Source organism: Acanthochromis polyacanthus, chromosome 1, assembly GCF_021347895.1.
Source record: "Acanthochromis polyacanthus isolate Apoly-LR-REF ecotype Palm Island chromosome 1, KAUST_Apoly_ChrSc, whole genome shotgun sequence".
NCBI lineage: Eukaryota > Metazoa > Chordata > Actinopteri > Pomacentridae > Acanthochromis > Acanthochromis polyacanthus.
Window position 1 is genome coordinate 48,788,712 of NC_067113.1, and position 20,579 is coordinate 48,809,290.

At 39.9% G+C, this 20,579-nt stretch overlaps 1 protein-coding gene across 1 annotated transcript; it reads left to right on the forward strand.

The window, feature by feature from the left end:
• Positions 1-713: 713 nt before the first annotated feature.
• itih5 (inter-alpha-trypsin inhibitor heavy chain 5) lies at positions 714-20,420 on the forward strand. The gene is made up of 14 exons (XM_051950959.1): positions 714-1,040; positions 1,110-1,154; positions 1,849-2,012; positions 3,210-3,311; positions 4,797-5,068; positions 5,590-5,759; positions 6,034-6,150; positions 10,682-10,853; positions 11,217-11,526; positions 14,584-15,266; positions 16,474-16,527; positions 18,248-18,364; positions 18,447-18,824; positions 19,916-20,420. The coding sequence occupies exons 1-14, from the start codon at positions 909-911 to the stop codon at positions 20,173-20,175; spliced, it is 2,976 nt and encodes a 991-aa protein (XP_051806919.1). The 5' UTR covers positions 714-908; the 3' UTR covers positions 20,176-20,420.
• Positions 20,421-20,579: the final 159 nt, after the last annotated feature.

Genomic DNA, 20,579 nt, shown 5'->3' on the forward strand with positions numbered 1-20,579 from the left:
ATTAATAGTTCAAGTAAAATCTGAACTATCACACTAAAAAAATATTTATCATTTTAAAATCCTTAATGACATAATTTTTTTTATAAAAATCAGTATTTTTTAGCTGATTTAAGACAGTGATTTTATGGTCACGCACTGTGGAAAAAAAGAATTTCTATTAGAACAAAATGTATCAACATATTGCTACTGATATTTTTTAAAATTTATTTTACTGATTCAAATACAGTTTAAAGAAAGTGCAATTCTGCAGTCAAACATAACAGAACAAATCATTGTTTCTAAATAAAAAAAATGTATTTTTGATGAGGACAATACCTACAGCATTGGCCTGTTTTTGCTTGTGTTGATTTTTTACAGTCAACATGCGAATTTTTTTTTTTTTTTTAATTCAGTGAATTTACTGGCACTGAACAAGAGTCCAATACAACAATCAGTATTTCTTTCCCATCATTTTGTTCCATTTCAGTTCCTACTAGATTTATGGAGTTTTAGTCGACCACATACAGTGGAAATGACACGTGTCATTACTGGAATTTTATGTTCTTTTAAATTTTCATGTGACTTGTTTGGTGCCAAAATGAAAAAAAAATAGAAACTAGTGAAGAAAATAAGCCAGCTTCACCATGAAAATTTCAGAATCAAATACATGAATTCCTTAAAGTTGTGTCTCCACCAGGTGAAAAGTTTTTGGACGATGCTTTGCTCATAAAAACTCCGACTGTCACTGAATGCAGCAGCAGCACTGAAACGCCGCATCTCTCCTCCGGTAGGTCGGAGGGCGGGTTCTTCTGCTCCACGCAGAGTCCCACTCTGAGTCCTTCAGTCTGATCTGGACGCAGATTCAGACTGGGACTGGGAGAAACTGTGCACTGGAAATAATGTCCCAAACATCTTTTTAATGAGATTTAATGGAGACGAAGAGAAAGATGCTGCTGTGGACTCTGCTGCTCTGCGTCAGCCTGAGTGTACTGGGACAACTGGAGGAATCCCAGTTTGAGGATGAAGTCGACTTGGACTTGAAAGACTTTAATTTAGACATTGTAAGAGATTCTTAGATTCAATTTTGTGCATTTTTGGTGTTTTGTTTCTGATCACGTTTGTGTCTGCAGGCGCCCCGCAGGGTCCCCCGGCAGCTGAAAACTATTTTATCTAAGGTAAGACAATACAAATATTCCGATTTACTGCAGAGCTTTTGCGTCTTTACGCATTTTAGTTAGGTTGGAGAGCAAGAACTTGTACATACGAAGTCTAATTTTAATGAAAAACAAAGAAAAATCACAATTTTAGGAGGTTTATTTGAAACACAGATAAGAAGTGAGGTCTTTTCATCACTTCATGTCCAGATCTGATCATTTGGCACAGTGGATGGATCATTTTTCCTCTCCGAGTTTTTAAGTTTATGGTGTGAGTATCTGTTATAGCTTTTGGTGAACTGACCTTCCTGGCATAAAGAAAACATCTGATTAATAATGAATTTTATATCTTGAATATTGGCCCGGAATGCATGACCTAATTTTAGTTGTTTAGAAGTGGATTTTGTCATTGAAGTGGTGCGCTTTTGGGCGTGACGCGCAAGAGAGCCGCCAAGCGCGCGGATGTGCCAGAGTATCTGTAATGTTCTGGATGGAGGCTCCTGGGAACACATTCTTCTGAATGTTTTGTTATTGTGACTGCGGGGAAATCCAGCTTTCACTGTAATGAGCTATCTGTGCTGACAATAAAAATGAAGAATTGGCAATGCGCACGAAAGCGATGCGTAAAATCATGCCAAATTACGCACCAGCGACGCTAATCCAGGTTATACTTAGGTGTTTCTGCAGGTTTGTTCTTGAACGTTTTCTTTTGCAGGAGACCAAACCTCACATCCAAGAACTCTCCATCAAAACCACCATCATCTCCCGCTACGCCTTCACCGCGGTGTACTGCGCCATGATCAACCGGCACACGGCGGCCACTGAAGGCGTCTTCCAGTTTCAGATCCCCGCTGACGCCTACGTCTCCAACTTCACCATGTAAGAACCACACGGGTCACTAGAACGTGGACAATAACTCGCTGATAGCGGATCCTAAAGTTATAATGATTTAATGAGAACAGAATTTAGATAAAAGCTGGGATTTCACACAGCAGCTGCAAAAATTGAAGCTTAGTTAAGAAGAACTGCTTTCTTTTAAGCTCAGTGAAAACGCCATTTCTAAATAATGCAGGGTGCAGTGAAGAGTTTTATTATGGGCTGCAAAAACAATCTGGACCCACTGAAGGGCAACCATAAAACTGACAGAAAAAGTGAACACAGTATGTTGACTTGACAGTAAACACACCACTTTTCTATCACTGGATCTCAACTTTTTAAAGAGATTTTTCTCAGAAATGAAAATTTGTCTATTTATATTAGTAAACTATAGCAAAGCTAAGTTGATTCAACTCCATTCTTTTACGATATTTTACAGTGGATCAGTTACTCAAACATTAATTGTGCCTTCTGGGATTTTTGAGCAATTTTAAGAAACAGGAGGGGTGAAAAAAAATCAGTATTTCACAAGAAAACGGTCAAAAAATACAGGAAAATCTGAATATTTCTTTGGTTCTTCTTATTAAATCATACTGTGACCCTTCAGATTCATCTTGTGGGTCGCTAGAAGGGCCTCTACCCACAGGTTGTGAACCAGTCACTATTTAAATGGGTTTCTATGGAGATTCTCATTCAAATTCTTGTAGATGTAAGCAATGGTAAAGGCTATCAGTAAGTTCTTTAGCAAAAAGTTGTAGTTGTTTAGTACGCAAACATGGAAATGGAAAGCAGAGATTAAGTCATAAATGCAACAATTCCTTGAGATGCCACTTCAGAACTAAAAAAAAACCAAGCATAAATCTCCTCAATGCCACTCTTTGTTCCGGTTTGCTCTCAGAAAGTGGTCGTTCTATTCAGATTTAATTGTTTTTGAAGGTATTTTATGACTGAAAATACTGGATTTAGTGGCCGACAAGATTTATGATGCTTCAGTTGCTATGGCGACATTAGCGAGGAGACAACTTTTATACTGCTGTTAACACGACCACAGGCTGACGGGTTCATTCATGTGCAGCACCGGTACCCGTAAACAGGACAAATTCTGGCCTTTTGTGCGAGAAAAGCGAGTGGAGCTGCGACAATAGCATGAGCTGAATGCGAGTGCCGCTCTAATCCTCGACCTTTGACCCCCTGAACCAGGATCATTGGAGGGCGAGTCTACCAGAGCGAGGTCAGGCCGAAGCAGAAGAGGGTCAAACAGGAGAATGGCAAACCCAAGAACAAACAGGAAGGTGATGCAAGGTAAGAAAAAGCAGAGTGAGTGCGTGTTTCAATATGTGTGGCCTTTTCTCTGGTTTACCATCTCAAACCACAGCAGCACTAATGTCTTATTGTACAAATAGTTTCACATTTAAAACCTCTTCAGGGCGACCACAGAGCACACAGGCTGCACGACCAACCAGCAAAAACTGTCACAAAAAAACAGAAATCTGCGACCAGACGAGTGGAAGAAGTGACATCATGCCGTTTCCAGCTGTCAGACGAAATGTGACATTTAATTAAATGCGATTTAGTGATTCATAGACTCCACTGGTCACCGAGCAGAGGAGGAAGGAAGTAATGCATGTGAGATTAGACAGAAGCCGTAATATTTATGATATCACCACTTGGACTGGTCACTTCACTGCTCCTCCTACAGCGCTCCACCTTTCAGGATTTAACCAGCATTTCTGCCCTTTTCCCCTTTTTAAATGTTCTATTTACAGCTGCTTGATCGGTTTCAATTAACCAGCCTTCATTTTTCAGTCAGTCCGGCAATTTTAAAGCTTTAGATTAAGAAACTGCATCTTGACATGCACAGAAAAGCTGCTAGATACAGTTGCTAAGGCAAAAATCTTGGGAATGGCGCTATATAAAATAAGTGGTAGCTGTTTAGAAAAATACAAAAACGCAAGAAAAATAAGTGCCTTAAAACCCTCTATAAAACTACTAGTATCAACTGAGTTTACATGTGTGATTTTATAGCTTCTCTGTGCAGAATTTGACAGCTTTAAACCACATGGTAACAATAATGTGAAATCCAGCTCAAGGATTCTGAAGGGTTAAAAGTGACACCGAAACTGCGCAGATTTTCACCGTCCAATTTCCCCACAAACAAATATCTTGAAATTAGGAAATTTTAGAGAAGCTATAACCTTACAAAATGTGCAGTTAGCTTAATTTTGAGACACCTACCAAATACACAGAAGAGCGGCAAATTAAAGGAAAACTGAAGCCAATACCGCCCCAAAGTTAGTGGATTTGGTGGTTTTGGGGGGTATTTTAGTGGTTTGTCCCATTAGAGGGAACGGTCACTAAAAATCAATGCAAAGTTGTTGATGAGGGAATATATTTTGGGAAAATGGTCCTCTGTCCTTCCAGTAAAGTTCTTGAGACTTAAGGTGCAATGAAGTTGTTCTGGCGACACAAAGTAGCCCAACACTTCAAAAAGGCACTTTATGTTGGTTTTTCCTTTAACTTGTCACTTCTCTGTATATAACTGCATTCATATGGAGAAAGTAATTCAGCTGTGTGGTGTCAAAAAAATTTGTTGTGCCCATTATACTTATTCCTTCAGTATCCAACACAAAAGAAAGGAAATCAATGGCTGCCTGTTAGAAAACCTAAAACGTCATGATAGGGCTTGGAAAATATTCATATTTTGGCATTATAACAGGTAAATCACACAATATTTGGAAAACACTGACTGCCAAATGTCATCTTGTATCATCGGTTTGTTTTCACCAGTCCAGAGCCGGAGGTGGAGGTGTTCAGGATGGCGGCCAACATACCTGGTCGGAACAGGGCCGTGTTCCTGTTGACCTATGAGGAGCTGCTGCAGCGCCGGCTGGGACGCTACGAACACGTGACCAGCCTGAGACCGCTTCAGCTGGTCAGCCGGCTCAGTCTGGACGTCACCATCGTCGACCACTCGCCCATCACCGACCTGGAGGTGCTGCCGCTGAGAAACGGCAAAAGCAACACCGCCGGCAGCACTGGCACCGGATCCAAGACGCCAGGTCGGTAGATATGTAGAGCTGGATGAAAGTTTGAGGCACAAAAGTTAGAATTTAGTTGAAAATAATGAAGTTATTAGTGTATATTTGCAAATTAGCTTCATAGAAAGTGCATTGACCAGAAAAAAAACCTTCTGCTTCTGTCTCTTCATGTAAATCCACATTGTCTCCATTAATGCCAAAATGAGGCCTTGATCCTTCTTTTTTCTTATTTCTGGAAACGGTTTCTGATTCTGACTTTATGTGTGGGGTCACTGCCATGCTGCAGAACCAAAATGGCACCATTAGCACCACGCTAACCCCTTTATTAATTCTTAAAATCATAAAGTACTCTCCACAGACACTGAATTAAGAGAATAATCATCCTTATCCTCATGTTAAAAAAATCATATTTCTCTGTAAAATATGCAGAGATTATCATCAATTTACACCCATCTTTTAAGTCACAGCCACTTTATTTATTCCAAGGCTTTGTTTCTTGATCGGACTTAAGCAAAAACACACTTCCTGCTTTTGTTCTCCAGCCAAGCCGGAGCTTCCCATCACCACTATGATCAAAAACGAAAAGAATGTCTGCAAGATCACCTTCAGCCCCAACATCGTCCAGCAGGCCAAGATCACCACCAACGGCAACCTGGGAGACTTCGTGATCCGCTACGATGTCCAGAGAGACATGGGCATCGGAGACATCCAGGTGAGTCTGGACAAGAATTAAAAGAGAGGAAACGCAGATGTGAGCGAAGGTTCGGATAAAGTAAAGGTCTCTGTGAAAATAGTTTAGACGGGCAAGTTTCCCATCCAGCTCCACTCTCCTCCACCCACCTGTTAGTCATTCACTTCTCTGGATTCCTGCCACCGGCGTCCCTCTGCTGCCAAACTCTGGTGTCTGTCTTCAGAGCTACAACTGCAAACAATCTGTCAGGCTGCTGGTGTTTTTCTGTAAAGGGTTTTTCTTTTTCATTTCTCAGGTTTTAAACGGACATTTTGTCCACTACTTCGCCCCCAAAGATCTCCCTGTGGTACCCAAGAACGTGGTGTTTGTGATCGACACCAGCGCCTCCATGTTGGGGACCAAGATCAAGCAGGTAAAGTCAAAATACCTGGTGGAAATAAAAAAAACAACTGGAATCAACAGGCTTAAGGTTTCTGTACAGCTTTTCAATTAATGCACATCTCCCACGGCAGCCTTTAATACTCTATTCAATATGTTACCATGTGGAACTGCAGCGATTAATCAATTAGTGGCCAACCATTAAATTAACCAGCAACTATTTGGCAGTCAATCGGTTTAATTTTTGTTTTGCTTTTTAAGGAAAAAGGAGTCAAAATTCTAAGATTACAGCTTCTTAAATGTGAATATTATCTGACCCACATCTTTCACACTTTTCTGACATTTTATAAAAAGAAGTAATTAACCAATGATGAGTGGTAAGTTGAGTAGAACAAATAAAGACTGCACACTTAATTTAAAATTAAAAGTTAAGAAACACAAACTATAACATTAGCAATTTAATGCAAGTCTAGAAATTAAATGCTAGTTCTTGTCTGTCATTTGCACCAACTAAACTTACTTTATTAATAAATACTTTACTTAGTTACTCATGTTCTGTGTTCTAATGTACAAGTTACACAACTACTTTGATCAATTGCACTTTATTTCATATATTGCAAAGTTTCTAGCTAGAAAATTATATGCAGGATAGTTTTTTTCCTTCCTGCAGAAGCCCAAAATACAGACCTACGTACTTCCAGTCGTCGCTCAGCCACGTTGTAAATCAGACCCTCAGGTGGTGAACACAGTGGTGTTAATTATGGGTTAAGGAGGCAAAATACCACGAGCACTTTACTACTCGTGGTAAAGCTAATTGTAGATTATATAAAGAAGTTTGAAACTGACATAAATGTAGAAAAAATGGTGTCAAGATTTAGAATATCACAAAGTCTGTCAAAAAACTTTGTTAAAATGCCTTTGTTTATTCTGGTTTTCAATACGGTTAAATAACAGAGAACTTTTCAACGTGCACCCACTGATGATGAGCTGCTGCTTGGGATATGGAACCAGTCACATAAAGTTAGGGTGGATGTTGTTAGACACCACAGAGTCACTACGGACAGAGAGAAGTTGCAGAGTTTATATATTATATTATTAGACGTTAATATACAAAAATACCAGTATTAATGATTGGATAAATTTGGAATATTGGATCCAATAATCGACCAGGAAACTAATCAGTTAAATACTAATGTCAAGAAAAACAACAGCAGAGGAAAAACAAGCAAGCAGAAAGTGAATTGGGCATCATCTTTATCATTAAATCTGTCAAACATCAGACTCTTCAGTTAGTAACTGATGATAAATGAGATGTTAAGCATTGAAGTTTATTCTCAACAAAAGTCCACTTGCTGTTTTTTTTAAGAGCTTTTGACTGCATCTCATGATCTTCATCAGTGGATGGAGTTCTGAGCGAACTTTTACTATTTGGTTTAAAGATTGTATTCTTAGTAGGAAATACTGACAGTAAATGTGATTAAATTTGCAAAAACAAACTTACTAATTTAACTGTATTAGGTGTTATACTGATGATACAAAATCATAGGTGTAGCTCCATATAATTTCATTTTGTCACTTAATGTTCATCTTCCTGCAACCAGTGAGAAGTATTTTTGCTACTGCTGTGTCTGATCAGGAGTTGAATCTGAGCCAGACGGAGAAACACTCATCTGGTGCAACAAAAACCTTTAGGATTTACTCTGATTATCTGCTGTGTTTTCACATTAAAGCTTCACTTCATGCAGAAAAGTTCCACCTGGAAGCAGAAGCACCAGATATGAACTCCCTCTCAACTCTTTTTCACAGGAGAGTCGGAGGAAATCTGGTGTATTTTCTGACAGTCTAGCTTCCAATGCAAACCAATTTCCCCCCGTTTTTTTTTTTTTAACTTCAATTTCAATAGCTGCTGTGGATAGGAAATGGGACACTCCACCTCCTCACACCCACACTGGAATATCAATATCAGACCTTTTTCCTGCATCTGCAACGGCCTGATAATCCCCTCAGTCCAGACTCAGAGGTGATCTTTGCAGCTGCCGCCAGAGTATAGAAACAGAAAGCGAGCGGAGAAACTGAAAAACAGATTTTTGGAGAGAAAGAAAAGTGGAAACACACAGGACAAGGCCGAGCTGTGAGGGAGGAAGGTCAGGGTCTATTGGGTAATGGAACGTTTTAGACAACAGCACCCTCGACCCCTTGATCTAACCCCCCACCCATTGGCAGTCCCCAGTGGGCTGCACGAACAGAACAACAAGTGTGTTTTGATGTGGCTTCACAATAGAGGGTTTCAGTGTAGGTCAGAGTGGTTCTGACCTCTGCTGTATACAGCCCATATGGACTTCTATAAACCCCACCAGCAGCAAATTATATACCTCACCCACGCTCAGGGAGGCACATCTGCAGAGATTAGGAAACTTCCAAGACAGAAAATTACGAAGAAGTCTTGAAGTCTACACACTCTGTCTTTGTGCTGAAATGTCAAATTTCGACCAGCGCTGGAAATTGTTTGTGAAAATTGGTAGAATTAAAAATGTCGGGTCACGCTTCATTGCTAACTAATTGAAGTTTGCATGTGGAGAACATTTTATGACAACATGCTCGGTCTCTGAGCTGACAGAAAGACAATCTTACATAATTTCCACGGAAGAAAGGGCTCTTTTTTCTCTGTCAATTATTAATTTGCTGATGAATTTCTGTCTGTATCAGTTACATAATAGTTTTATTTTGACAGCGGCCTTTTGAGCCCATTCAAAACCCGCAGAATACGCCGACAGATGCTTTATGAAAACAGGGCAGAAAACAAGGCAGGTTTTCTTTTGCACCTAAACAAACCTTTTTTTCCTTCCAAGATGCAAAGAAAAGATATATTCAGAGGAAATAGCTTGCGAGTTTTCAATATCAGCGACTATTCAAGGGATGGTATCTGGTGGGTGTTGACTGATGGTACGTTTGCTTCTAAGCATTGGTCTAGAGGCTGACCAGAGCAATTTTGAAATGATGAGTGTTGGCATGAACCCAAGCTACATCCTTTGTTTATGTCCACTGTCACAAATGTGTTGGAAATTTGAATAATTCACTTAATATGTGCAGCAATGTCAATCAATAATTCCCCAGTTGTGTCTTGATCTTGTTGGCAAAACCACAGACACAATACAGGTTGCAATTGGCCATTACATAAGCTACTGGTTACATAGGAATGTCTTAATAAATCCTGACATCGTTTAATACATGTGCACTCGCTGAGGGTTATTAAGCCTCACAGAGGACTTTGTCATGGTGCCCCATTACGAACTGTATTAATTCAGACACTTCATTTGGTGGTGCAACTAGGTGCTAATCTACAAATTTGAAATGTGCGTTATCTAGGAAAATGGTATCAGGTATTAAGATATATTAAATATGAAATGACTCATATCAGAGCAGGGCAAAAATACAAAAACAATTTGACTGGAAGATGCTTGATTCCAACTCTTGGGCACCATAACCATGCTCAATTTGCTTTTACCTAACGCAAACAAAAGTAGAAAAATAGCACCAATTATAGCAGACAGCATCATAAACCCATGTCAAGATGAAGTGAGGCTGATAAATTCAGCCAGCCCAAAGATTAAAAACAATGCAGTTCCTAAAGTAGCCACTTGAAGATGCCTGCACCCATAGACCCCCCATGTTAAAATGCTCAACTTTACAGTGTAAATTTACATGATTACAGGCAAGTACAAAAAACTATTTTGGTCTCTATAGCGAATTTCTTCATTTATACAAACTGTATGGTGGGTGAATTTCTATATATCTCATCTATTCAAATTGTATTAAGGCTTAAAGTTAAGAATAATTAATGGCATGGTCGCTTGAAGTGACATTCAAAGTATTCAAATTCAAAACATAAAACAAACAACAGAAATGGCTTCTTGAGTTGGAATATTTATCTTAATACCAGCAAGAGTTTGATTCAAAAAAGATGAGGAACACCATAAAGACATATCAATTAGATGCTGTCATATATATATTGTAAAATTAAGACATACATGAGAGGGACAGAGTGTGAATATCTTAAAAACAAAACTTAAAACTCACCTATTTAGCCTGCCTTTTATCCAGATTGCTAATTGTGACTTGGAGTTTAACTGTCATTTCATATTCCTAATTTATAAGTGTTTCTGATTTATATTTCACATTTTGTTTTAGCTCTTTTCGAGGTGTTTTTAAATTAAGCACTGGAAGTTCCATTTAATGCCTGACCTGAAAGAGAACAGCAGTTTTATTGTTCATATTGTGTAAAATGGAAATGAAAGGCCAGGATATTTAAAAATTCTGCACAAAGGCAACAGCATGGATAAAGGCTTTTGATTTTTCTTTTTTTTTACCATATTCTTTTGAACAGTTCCAGCACTGTGCTCAATTCTACTTCAAAATCTCTTGATATGCTGCCACCTTTGACACTGAAGTACATCAATCAAGCCTCTCCACAAAACGAAACAGGCTCACTCTTTTTTTATATTTGGATCTGTTGCATGTAATATTGTACAGTCAATGAATCCCCTTTATATGCGACTCTCTCTCAGACTAAAGATGCTCTGTTCACCATTCTGAGGGATCTACGACCCGGAGATCGCTTCAACTTCATCAGCTTCTCCAACAGGATCAAAGTCTGGCAGCCCAATAGCCTGGTGCCAGTGACTCCCAACAATATCAGAGACGCCAAGAAGTTTATCTACTTGTTGATCCCTACGGGAGGTGAGACATCATTGTAAATATAGTTTCTTCTTCAGATTGAAGCATATAAGATCTTGAATTGCCTCTTGTGCAACATGCATTTATGTCAGTGTTGTATTTATGACTCCCAAAGGACCTTCCAAGATGGTAAATAAAGATTTTCTGATATAAATTTTGATAATGTGAAGATCTGTGCAGAAAAGTCACCTTGAAAAACTCATAACACTCAGTTTGCTGGTTCAAGATGGAAATATCTTTTGTTTAACAAGCTTTCATTTTACGTCAGGGCAATAAAAAGTTTAAAGTTAGACTTAGTCACTGTATTTCCACAATCTTGACTTTTTCCAATGACTTACAATCTCCACTGACGTCCATCCATTGCAGGAACAAACATCAACGGTGCCATCCAGACCGGCTCCTCTTTGCTCCGTGATTACCTCCAGGGTCCTGATGCCAGCCCTAACAGCGTCTCACTCATTATTTTCCTGACTGACGGGCGGCCTACTGTCGGGGAGATCCAGTCCACGGCCATCCTGGGAAACACTCGCTCTGCCGTGCAGGAGAAGTTCTGCATCTTCACGATTGGGATTGGTAATGATGTGGACTACCGGCTGCTGGAGCGCATGGCTCTGGACAACTGTGGGATGATGAGACGCATCAACGAGGAGGCCGACGCCAGTGCGATGCTCAAAGGGTATGAATTTGTTTCCGCGCTGCTTCTTGTAAATTCAGTCGATATGTCACCAACTATCCTTTCCTCATGATGAAACATTTAAACCTTTAGTTTATAATCTGTGTTTCCCAAATCTGTACATTTTGTAGATGTTTTGTAGACTAAATATGGCAGCCATCCTGCATTAGTAAAAAGAATACCAGAAAAGGGGACTCATCATTATCCCAGTTTCTTGATGACCTTCACTGGCCTTATTTAGTATTTACAGCGGATGGGCTAATAGTGCTAATTTAGATGAGAGAAAGCGTTTCTCTCTAAAAGTGGTTTGTAAATGTTCTGAAGCTGGTGTTAAATTGATCTAAATCTTGCCTGAAAATGGGAGTTTAACTGGCTTGACACTGTGGTCTGAAACAGGTGTGAAATTGGTCTGAAATCTGTCTTGACATTTATTAGAAAATATACTATAACTGGTCTGAAATTAGTCAAAAATAGTTTGAAAACTTTATCTTAATGAGATCTAAAGAAAAAAAAATGACTGAAGAGTGGTTTGAAAATCTATGTGTGGCCTAAAATAGGTGTGAACCAAACTGTTTTGAAATGCAGCTTGACATTTGTGAGAAAGTATACTAACTGAGACATTCACCTATCATCAAGACTGGTTTGAAAGTAGAACATGGAGGTTGTTGAGAAATTGGTCTGAAATCTGGCTTGACACTCACAACAAAGTATAAATTTAAGCCAGTATAAGTATGCAGGTCTAAATTTAGTTGAAAATGGACAGAAACTGGTTTTAAAATTTGATCTGCACATTGTCTACAGTTTTGTGAAATATGAAACTGATCTATGACGTGAGAGTAAAAGTTTTCTATAACTGACTGAAAATGATCCAAGAATGGATGACCATGTCACCTGTTTGTGGCCATGGAAACAATGGAAAAGTATATTTCACTTTTCCTGTATCTGTGCTAAAACCAGTGGTGTTTCAGAAACACATTTTGGACTGGACTGTATAGTTAGACTGAACATTTTCAGAGCAATCAGGCAGTTTAGCTTGAAAAGACTTCATTTACCCAGAATTTTAGGCCAACTAGTCCTACATTTGACAGTAAAGACATAGGTGACTTTGTGCAGTGGATGAATTGAGACATCTGTCTAAACATTGTCTGTTCATTTGAGTAACCATAGTAGAAACCTGTCTTTGTGAAACCTGGCCCGGAAGACTCTTTTCTGATGCAGGTGATCTATAAGCTTTAGTATTGAGAAATCCGCATAGCAAGGTAACTGTTAACTTAAAGATCTGACCTTCAAATTAACATATGGGAAAGTTGCATATATTTAGCTTTCAAAAATTACACACAAAATTCTCCTTTTCTTCTTTGTCTCCACATTTGGTGCATGCTCTCCTGTTTCTGCAATGCAATTCTTAGGAATCACTTCTTATTATTTGACAAAACACAGAACAGTGGAAGGTAAAAATAAAGACTGAGAAAAGAATAGTTCATACGAATATGTAATTTATTAGAACTTTAAACTGGCAGTCGCTGCCCTGTGCCCTTCATATACGTATAATCTGCTTCTTATTAGGCAATTAGCTCTCCTTATTTCCTCCCTTCTCCCCCTCTGACATGTCCTCCCATCTCTCATCAACCTATACGGGAACGAAGACTGAAAATGTGACGGTGCTGACAACAGTCCTCTTTAATCAGCTCCAACATGTGACAGCCACAGACTACAACAGCTACTCTCTTTCTCCCTCAGACCTTTTTTTCCTCCTATACGTTAAACACAGCCCTTCGCCCACCTTCTCCCTTCCGCACTCGGACACACGAGCTGTTTGTTCAGCCGAGCAGGAATGTGTGTGTGTTGTGAAACCATGCGTCTGAGTATGTACGTGGGGTTAACAGATAGATTCTCAAGATAATAGCGGCTGTCCTGCTTGAACAAACACGCTGGTTAAGAAGTGAGGAGGTTTACCGCCGTGTGACAACAAGGACGGGACAGACGTGCACGGGTTCAGCTTTTATGCACACTCACCTATGAATGCGTGCACAAACTCCTAAGTGGGGTGACAGTAGCTTAAGGGGTTAGACAAGCAGGTTTATGGCCGGAAAGGTGGTTTCTTTGGATAAACAAGACTTTTGATGAAATGTACAACAGCATCTTTCTTTTTCTGCCTCAAAGAACTAAGACTAGGTGCTGAACATGTTTGTGATTGGTCCGATGAATGAGCAACAAAAAATAAGTTCATGTAAATTTACTGCCTGGTTAGTAGTAATCGAGATGAAATATTGTAGCTTGTGTGTTGTGTTTAACTTTGTAGCAACCAGAGGAGGCCGTGGCTCAGACTATGGGCTCTTCTGTGTTGGCAATCACAAAGAACTATTGGAATGCTAATCTTTAAATCCAATTTAGTGAATTGGTAGTTTGTGATGGTTGTGTTGTATATGAATTTTGATTGCTGTGGATAGGCGAGGTGGCTTCTGGTGTTTGTGTGGCCGAAAGGATTGTGGGGGTTTAACTAGGAAAAGACCGCAATGACAGAGACTTCTGTAGCAGTTAATGGCTTCTTCATGTGTAGAAAACAAGCTGAAGTTTACATGGGACGACATTCTTGAGGTAGAGCAGCTAATAAGAACAAGCTGATTTTGCAATTAGCATGAAGTATAAATGGTTAAATATGGCTAGACTAGCACTTGAAAAACAGCCACTGTATTTCTTTTGATTTATTTTCTAACTGATTTTTGATCAATGACATTGCATAAAAAGAACTGTTTAAAAATTGTATCATTATCAATTAAACTGAGTGGGTGTTGCTGCAGGACACTTGTATGCAAACAAAACAGTGCAAAAAGTCAAGATTTAATCCTCATCAAAAGCACAACCCTTTATAGTCTGATCGTTCAAGACTGGATTTTACACGTCAGTGCTTATGGAATAAACGGCAAAATTAGCATAATACTACAAGTGGATATCTATTGGTCAGAAGAAAAACCTTATTTTGGTGCTCAAAGTGAATGTTATATTTCTTTATTCCAATTATCCACCTGCAACTCAACATGTCTTTGTGTTCCTGTCTAGGTTCTATGATGAGATAGGAACCCCTCTACTGTCTGACATAAGGATCAACTACACAGAGGACTCGGTCCAGTACGTCACTCAGCAACTCTTCACCAACTACTTCAACGGCTCTGAGATCGTTATCGCCGGCAAACTCACGAACCAAAGTGCAGAATCCCTCCACGTCCAGGTAACCGCTAGCAACAATGACAAGAGCATCGTCCTGGAGACCGACGTTCCACTTCGACATCGACAACTCGAGACTGAGAAACATGTAAAAGCAGCTACAGCAGCGATGGCATCCGGAACCAGAACTGTGGGTTCAGGGGTCGCACAGGGTATAGGGGCCGCTATGGGTTCAATAGCTGAAGACTTTGTGGAACGTGTTTGGGGTTTCTTGAGTGTCAAGGAGGGTCTTCGGTCAAGGCTTCGCAGCCAAACCAGCAAGGAGAGAGATCATCACATCCAGCAGGCCACCAATCTGTCTCTGACCTACCACTTCCTCACTCCCCTCACCAACATGGTGGTGGAGAAGCCAGAGGTCCTGGCTGACGGCACCATGGCACCGGCGCCGACTGTCCTGCCAGCATCTGAGGAGGCTGCTTCACCTGCCAACGAGCTGCCAGGTGACCCAGATGATAGAAAACCACAGAAACCCGACAGGATGCTCAGCAGCCAGACTTCATCTCTGAGGAACACAATAGGTGAGGCCATGTGACCTAGTTTGGATTGTAGAAGAAATGCTTTTCATTATTCTGATTATTAATGCTTATTTGTATGCACAACGAGGAGATGAGGAGCTTACATCCTTTGCAGAAGTCTTTTATCAAGTAGCATGACTTATAAATGCTACATCATAAGTAAATGGCATCACTTAAACGTGGCCATATGGAACAAACTATCTCTTATTTGGCAGCTTTGGCTATTTTGTCCTCGCATTTCTTCCAACTTATCTATTATGTGGGGGGGGGAACACAATTCATTTTTTACTTTTCCAGCATTCAGTAAATACAATGAAGCAAAAAACCATTTGTTCCTAACAGTTATGCTAGCTTAGCAAGGGACAAAAGGGTTACCTTCAATTTGCTGCTAGCATGTTTAGCTTTTTGCAGTTACAGTATTTGACATTTTCACAAATAGAGGCAAAAATAGGAGTATTTCCAAGACATTTTGAGAAGTTTCCATAGTTCTTAGATATCACTTTAGGTGTTTTTAGCATTAGTCGTTAGCTGTTTTTCCGCTGCAAAACTTGCTGGAAGTTTTCAGGTGAACAGCATCTTTATGCATGTTTCCACAGCAGAACCGTCCATTCAGAACCTCTTTCAGGGCTAGTTATTCGGGAGATTAAAGTACTTAATCTGGGGTGCATACTTTTTCCCTGAAAAACTACTGCGTGAGTCTCAACACTATTTGTAAACTTAAAGAAGACAGCAAGTGCAGTGTTTTTAATGTTTTCAATTTAACAATGTAAAATTCACCATGTAGGCTAACATAATGAACCCTTCATGGGTCCATCTCCTTCAGTACTCGAAGCACTCAGAGTTAACGTAACAGAAACTGGAAGGCTAAAAGGATAAATAGGGGACATTCCTGTAAATTTTTGCACCACCCGTACCCAAGTTACTGTGGTGAATAGTTGCCTATTAATGTTTTTTACTGGGGTCACCCTTAAAATCTATTGTAACTGTTGTGAATCCGAGCAAACTAATGCTATCACCCTCTGCAAAGCTGCAAACTTTAAACTTTTCAGAGACACATTTCCATCCTTTAAGGTGAGAATATGCAGACTGCCTCGGTTTACACACGGTACTAAATTAATATCACGGATATCCTTATAAGGAGGGTTTTCAGATGAAGCATTAAACAAAAGTTGTGGCTCATCATTGGAGATAAATATTCTTTTCCTTGTAGGTAAAGCTGAGAGGAGGCCCGCCAAGAAATCCATCACCATCTCCAAAACATCAGGTGACTCCACATGTTCTCTCTCATATAAACAGTCATAATGTTTTCTCCTGTTTGTGTCATTGGATAGCGTTTGAACTCTATATGCTCTGAGCGTAAATGGAGAGGGGGAATGTACAGTAGACTCTCTCTACACTCTCTGTGTGGGCGGCCTGTAATTTGGACCTTCGTCAGACAGTCAGCGGTGATCACACGGGCAGCGAGAGGTTTAGGGATTCCTCTGAACAGAACAGGAAAGAAGGGTCTAATTGAAATACCAACACCGGCACTACGTGGCACTTTAAACATGCAAGCGTGTGTTTACAAGCGCAGGTACTGTGGGTTAATGGGACGGAGCTAAAAGAGGTGCTGGGAGCTGGATGTTTGTTCGAGTGGTACACTAAAGAGTGGGAACCATCAGAAGCAGTTAGTGAGGACTAATGACCCTGTCATTAGTGTTGCTCTATCATCTCATTGCTGCTCTGTTCATCTCAGCTGGTTCTCATGAACCTGAGGAGACTCTGTAGAACAGAAACTGAGCTGGTTAACACACAGCAATATAAAACCAAACAGCATTTCTATAAACACAGCTACGCAATCAGTTTTTTCTTTGACAGATTTAGCTCGATTTGATGATTTATAGTGCCAAATGAACTAGTTTCATTGTCATTTCTTGAGCTAAAGTCCTGCCCCCTCCTCATTTGAAGCATTTTCCTGAGGTTTTCTGTTTACTTCAAAGTTAAATAAGCACCACTGGATAGCAGAGCTGTAGCCAGGATTTGTTCATACTAAAGCTGTGAGTTCACTTGCAAACAGCAGAATACCAACCAAATGTACTGAAATCTGCTCACTTTTTAAAAGAAAAATGTCATCTCAAATTTGAATAATTTATGTACCCCTTACCCCTTTTCTGTACATTTTATCTCTAATTACGACAAAACAAAATAAAATAAACCATTATCAGTCCCACAGCAGGAAAAAAGTTGAAGTGTTACAGCAGAAAAGGGGGAAGAAATATAGGGACATGAGTCAAAAAATTGAAAATTAAGCAAGAAATTTACCATTAACTACTGCTGATATCGTACAAATGATTCTATATATAGAAATGTTGATATTGTATAGATTAGTCTAACTGTAGAAAATGATATTTCACAAGGTTATTGTAAATTTAGAAAAAAAATACAGTTTTAAACGTACAAAATATTCATAATGCACAGGTTTTAAAAGTTATTACTGCTGCATGACAGTTTTTCTACTAGCATGTGTTGTCCAGTGCTGGTTGTAGCGTGCTACGGCACTGGGCAGCCAACTGAAGGCAACATTTGAAAATACAAAAACCCTTTTATTATGAGTACATTTATTTAATTATTATTTTTGTAGCACAAAATTTAAAACCCAATAGGTTTGGTATGGGATGGACCCAGATTTACAGAAACATTGTCAAAGACATGACTGTGTACAGTAAAAGTAATAATCATCTTTTGATAAAACCATGCCAGCAGCAGTGTTAAAGCCTCACATAAAAAAAGCTAATTTTCTTTTCAGCAGATCTATTTTTCTCCTCATTTTATCAAATAAAATTGCCCTGTTAAATCAGCCACTTGCATTTTGTCCGAATTTCTAAAGAAATAAGTCAAACTAAGCAGCTTAATTGCTAAGTGGATTGTGTTTTTAAATGCCTACTTGTTAAATTTCCGCTGCTTATTTTTACGTTTCCCTCTCTAATGTACTTGTACTACTTCAGCGGATGGTGACCCTCACTTTGTGGTGGAGTTCCCCCTCAGTAAGCTAACAGTGTGTTTTAACATCAATGGCGAGCCTGGACACGTCCTCCGTCTCGTCTCTGACCACAAGTACTCTGGTAAGGGACCAAAACTCTCATTTCTCATCAAGATCTTCGTCATCTATGCTGCTGGTGGAACATCTACGCCGTCTCCCCTCAGGTGTGACAGTTAACGGTAAACTAATCGGCGCTCCGGCTCCACCTGGCAGCCACAAGCAGCAGCGCACCTACTTCAGCTCCATCACCATCGTGGTGGATCGACCCCGACGCGCCTACATTGAGGTGACGCCTAAGAAGGTCATCCTAGACGGACGCGACCGCATGATCCTGCCCTGCCACTCCACCGTGACCGTGGACAGCGGCGAGCTGTCGGTGGCCATCGTGGGAAAATCTAACGTGACGGTGACGATTGGAGGGAACATCAGCTTTGTGATTCTTCTGCACCAGTACAAGAACCCAGCCCCCTACCAGAGAGACCACCTGGGCTTCTACATCGGGAACAGCAAGGGTCTGTCGCACAACTGCCACGGACTGTTGGGTAGGTGTATCAGGGTGTATTAAAAAATGCAATCCAAAAACCAAAAGCTGCAGGCTGCAGCAACCACTCAAGTGCATGACTGAATTACTGAAACATTTGCTCATTTTCAAGAAATCTGGAAAGTTGCCATTTTTAACATGTCAAGTCATCAATAATGGTAACTGAAGGGCTGTTCCTAACCACGAGAGGCTGCAGTGGTCAATCTGGAGCATGACTAAATCGCTTGAATATTGGTTCAATTTCCAGGAAATCCATGTTTTTGCCATTCCTAATATGTTGTGTCATCAACAATGATGACAGGAGGACATTTTGGTTTACATCTGTGCTCACCAAAAGATCAAGACTGAAACAAAATCATCAGGAACCATCCTCTGAGAAGGGAAAATATCCAAATTATAACCCTTTTTTTTTTTTAGAATAAAAGTTCCATTACCCCTGACTGTTTCTGAGCACAGAAATATTTCACATAAAAGCAAAAAAAGCATCCCCTGAAAGCAGGATCAGTTATACTGCTAAGTAGGTCGTCACATACATGAATATGATGTGGTATGATGGTGCATAGCATTAAAGAAGGTATAAAGAAAAAGAAGTACAAGTCAAATCCTCAGCAAATAAAAGAGATTTTAAGGAATTAAAAGTAAAAGAAATATTTGCCGTGTGCTGGAATGTGCAAGTTGTTTGTAAAATTGCATACTATATGGTGTAAACAGCCTGGAATGTCATCTGAAAAGACTTTACTCATCAGTTTAAATGGTGCCACTGTAACAAATCATGTGCAACTCTGCATCAAGAAACTACAGTCTAATGCTGTTGGCTCAATGATATTTTGCAGGTAGATATATCAAATACTGAGAAGAGTCTTAGGTTTGAGTCTAGAATGATAAAGACAAGAATTTGGTTATTTTTGCACAAGTAAATTTCCCCTGATAAGGATTTACTTACAGAAATTTGGCTTTATCAGTGAATTTTCTCCACCTGAAATGCAGAATTCTCTTATTTTAGTGAGAACAAGCATCCACAGCAGGAAATTAAAGACTTCTATCAGTTAAAATCTGATACTAAAACAACTTGAACCCTCTTTCACCCTTCAGGTCAGTTCCTGTACGAGGAGGTCGGACTGGCAGAGCTTCCTGCAGATGGAGACGTGAAGCCGTCGCAGGTCCTGAAGGTGAAAGATCGCTCGGTGCCGGTGGTGAAGAAGAGCCGGAGGATCTACAGCGGGACGCAGAGCGTGGACTGCTGGTTCGCCCGCAACAACGCCGCCAAGCTGATAGACGGGCAGTACGAGGACTATCTGATGTCGCACATGTTTGACACGGGAGACTGGCCACATGGAACGAACAGAGTGTGAACCACGAACTCCTCAACATTTCATTATTAACTACTTTTACCTGGTATAAATAACTAGCGCACCTCAGTCGACTTATTAGTTCACAGCACAATGAGTCTTCACATTTCAATTCAAGCTTCTTTCCACCTTCCGGTCCCTCTTGAATATATTTTTTTACTATTTCTAATGAAAATTAAATGTGTCTATTATATGACCTCATATTTTTTACAGTAATTTTGTAAATGTAAATAAAACACTTAAACCCAGGCTGCTTCCGGACACTGAAAAAACCCCACAATTTTTAACCTAATTTGGGATTGCATGAGTGTTTTTCTCACACCTGGCGTAAATAGGTCACACCTGGTTGCCACGGAAACCAGGACAGGTAACTAACCCCCTTGTCCTGGTGCCAATGACAAGACACA

Excerpts from the sequence above, each read along its gene's own strand:
- itih5 (XM_051950959.1), top strand. The coding sequence starts at position 909 with ATGGAGACGAAGAGAAAGATGCTGCTGTGGACTCTGCTGCTCTGCGTC. Across the intron at positions 10,854-11,216 it reads CTTGTTGATCCCTACGGGAG|GAACAAACATCAACGGTGCC; the intron begins GTGAGACATCAT and ends CATCCATTGCAG. Across the intron at positions 18,365-18,446 it reads CTCTGACCACAAGTACTCTG|GTGTGACAGTTAACGGTAAA; the intron begins GTAAGGGACCAA and ends GTCTCCCCTCAG.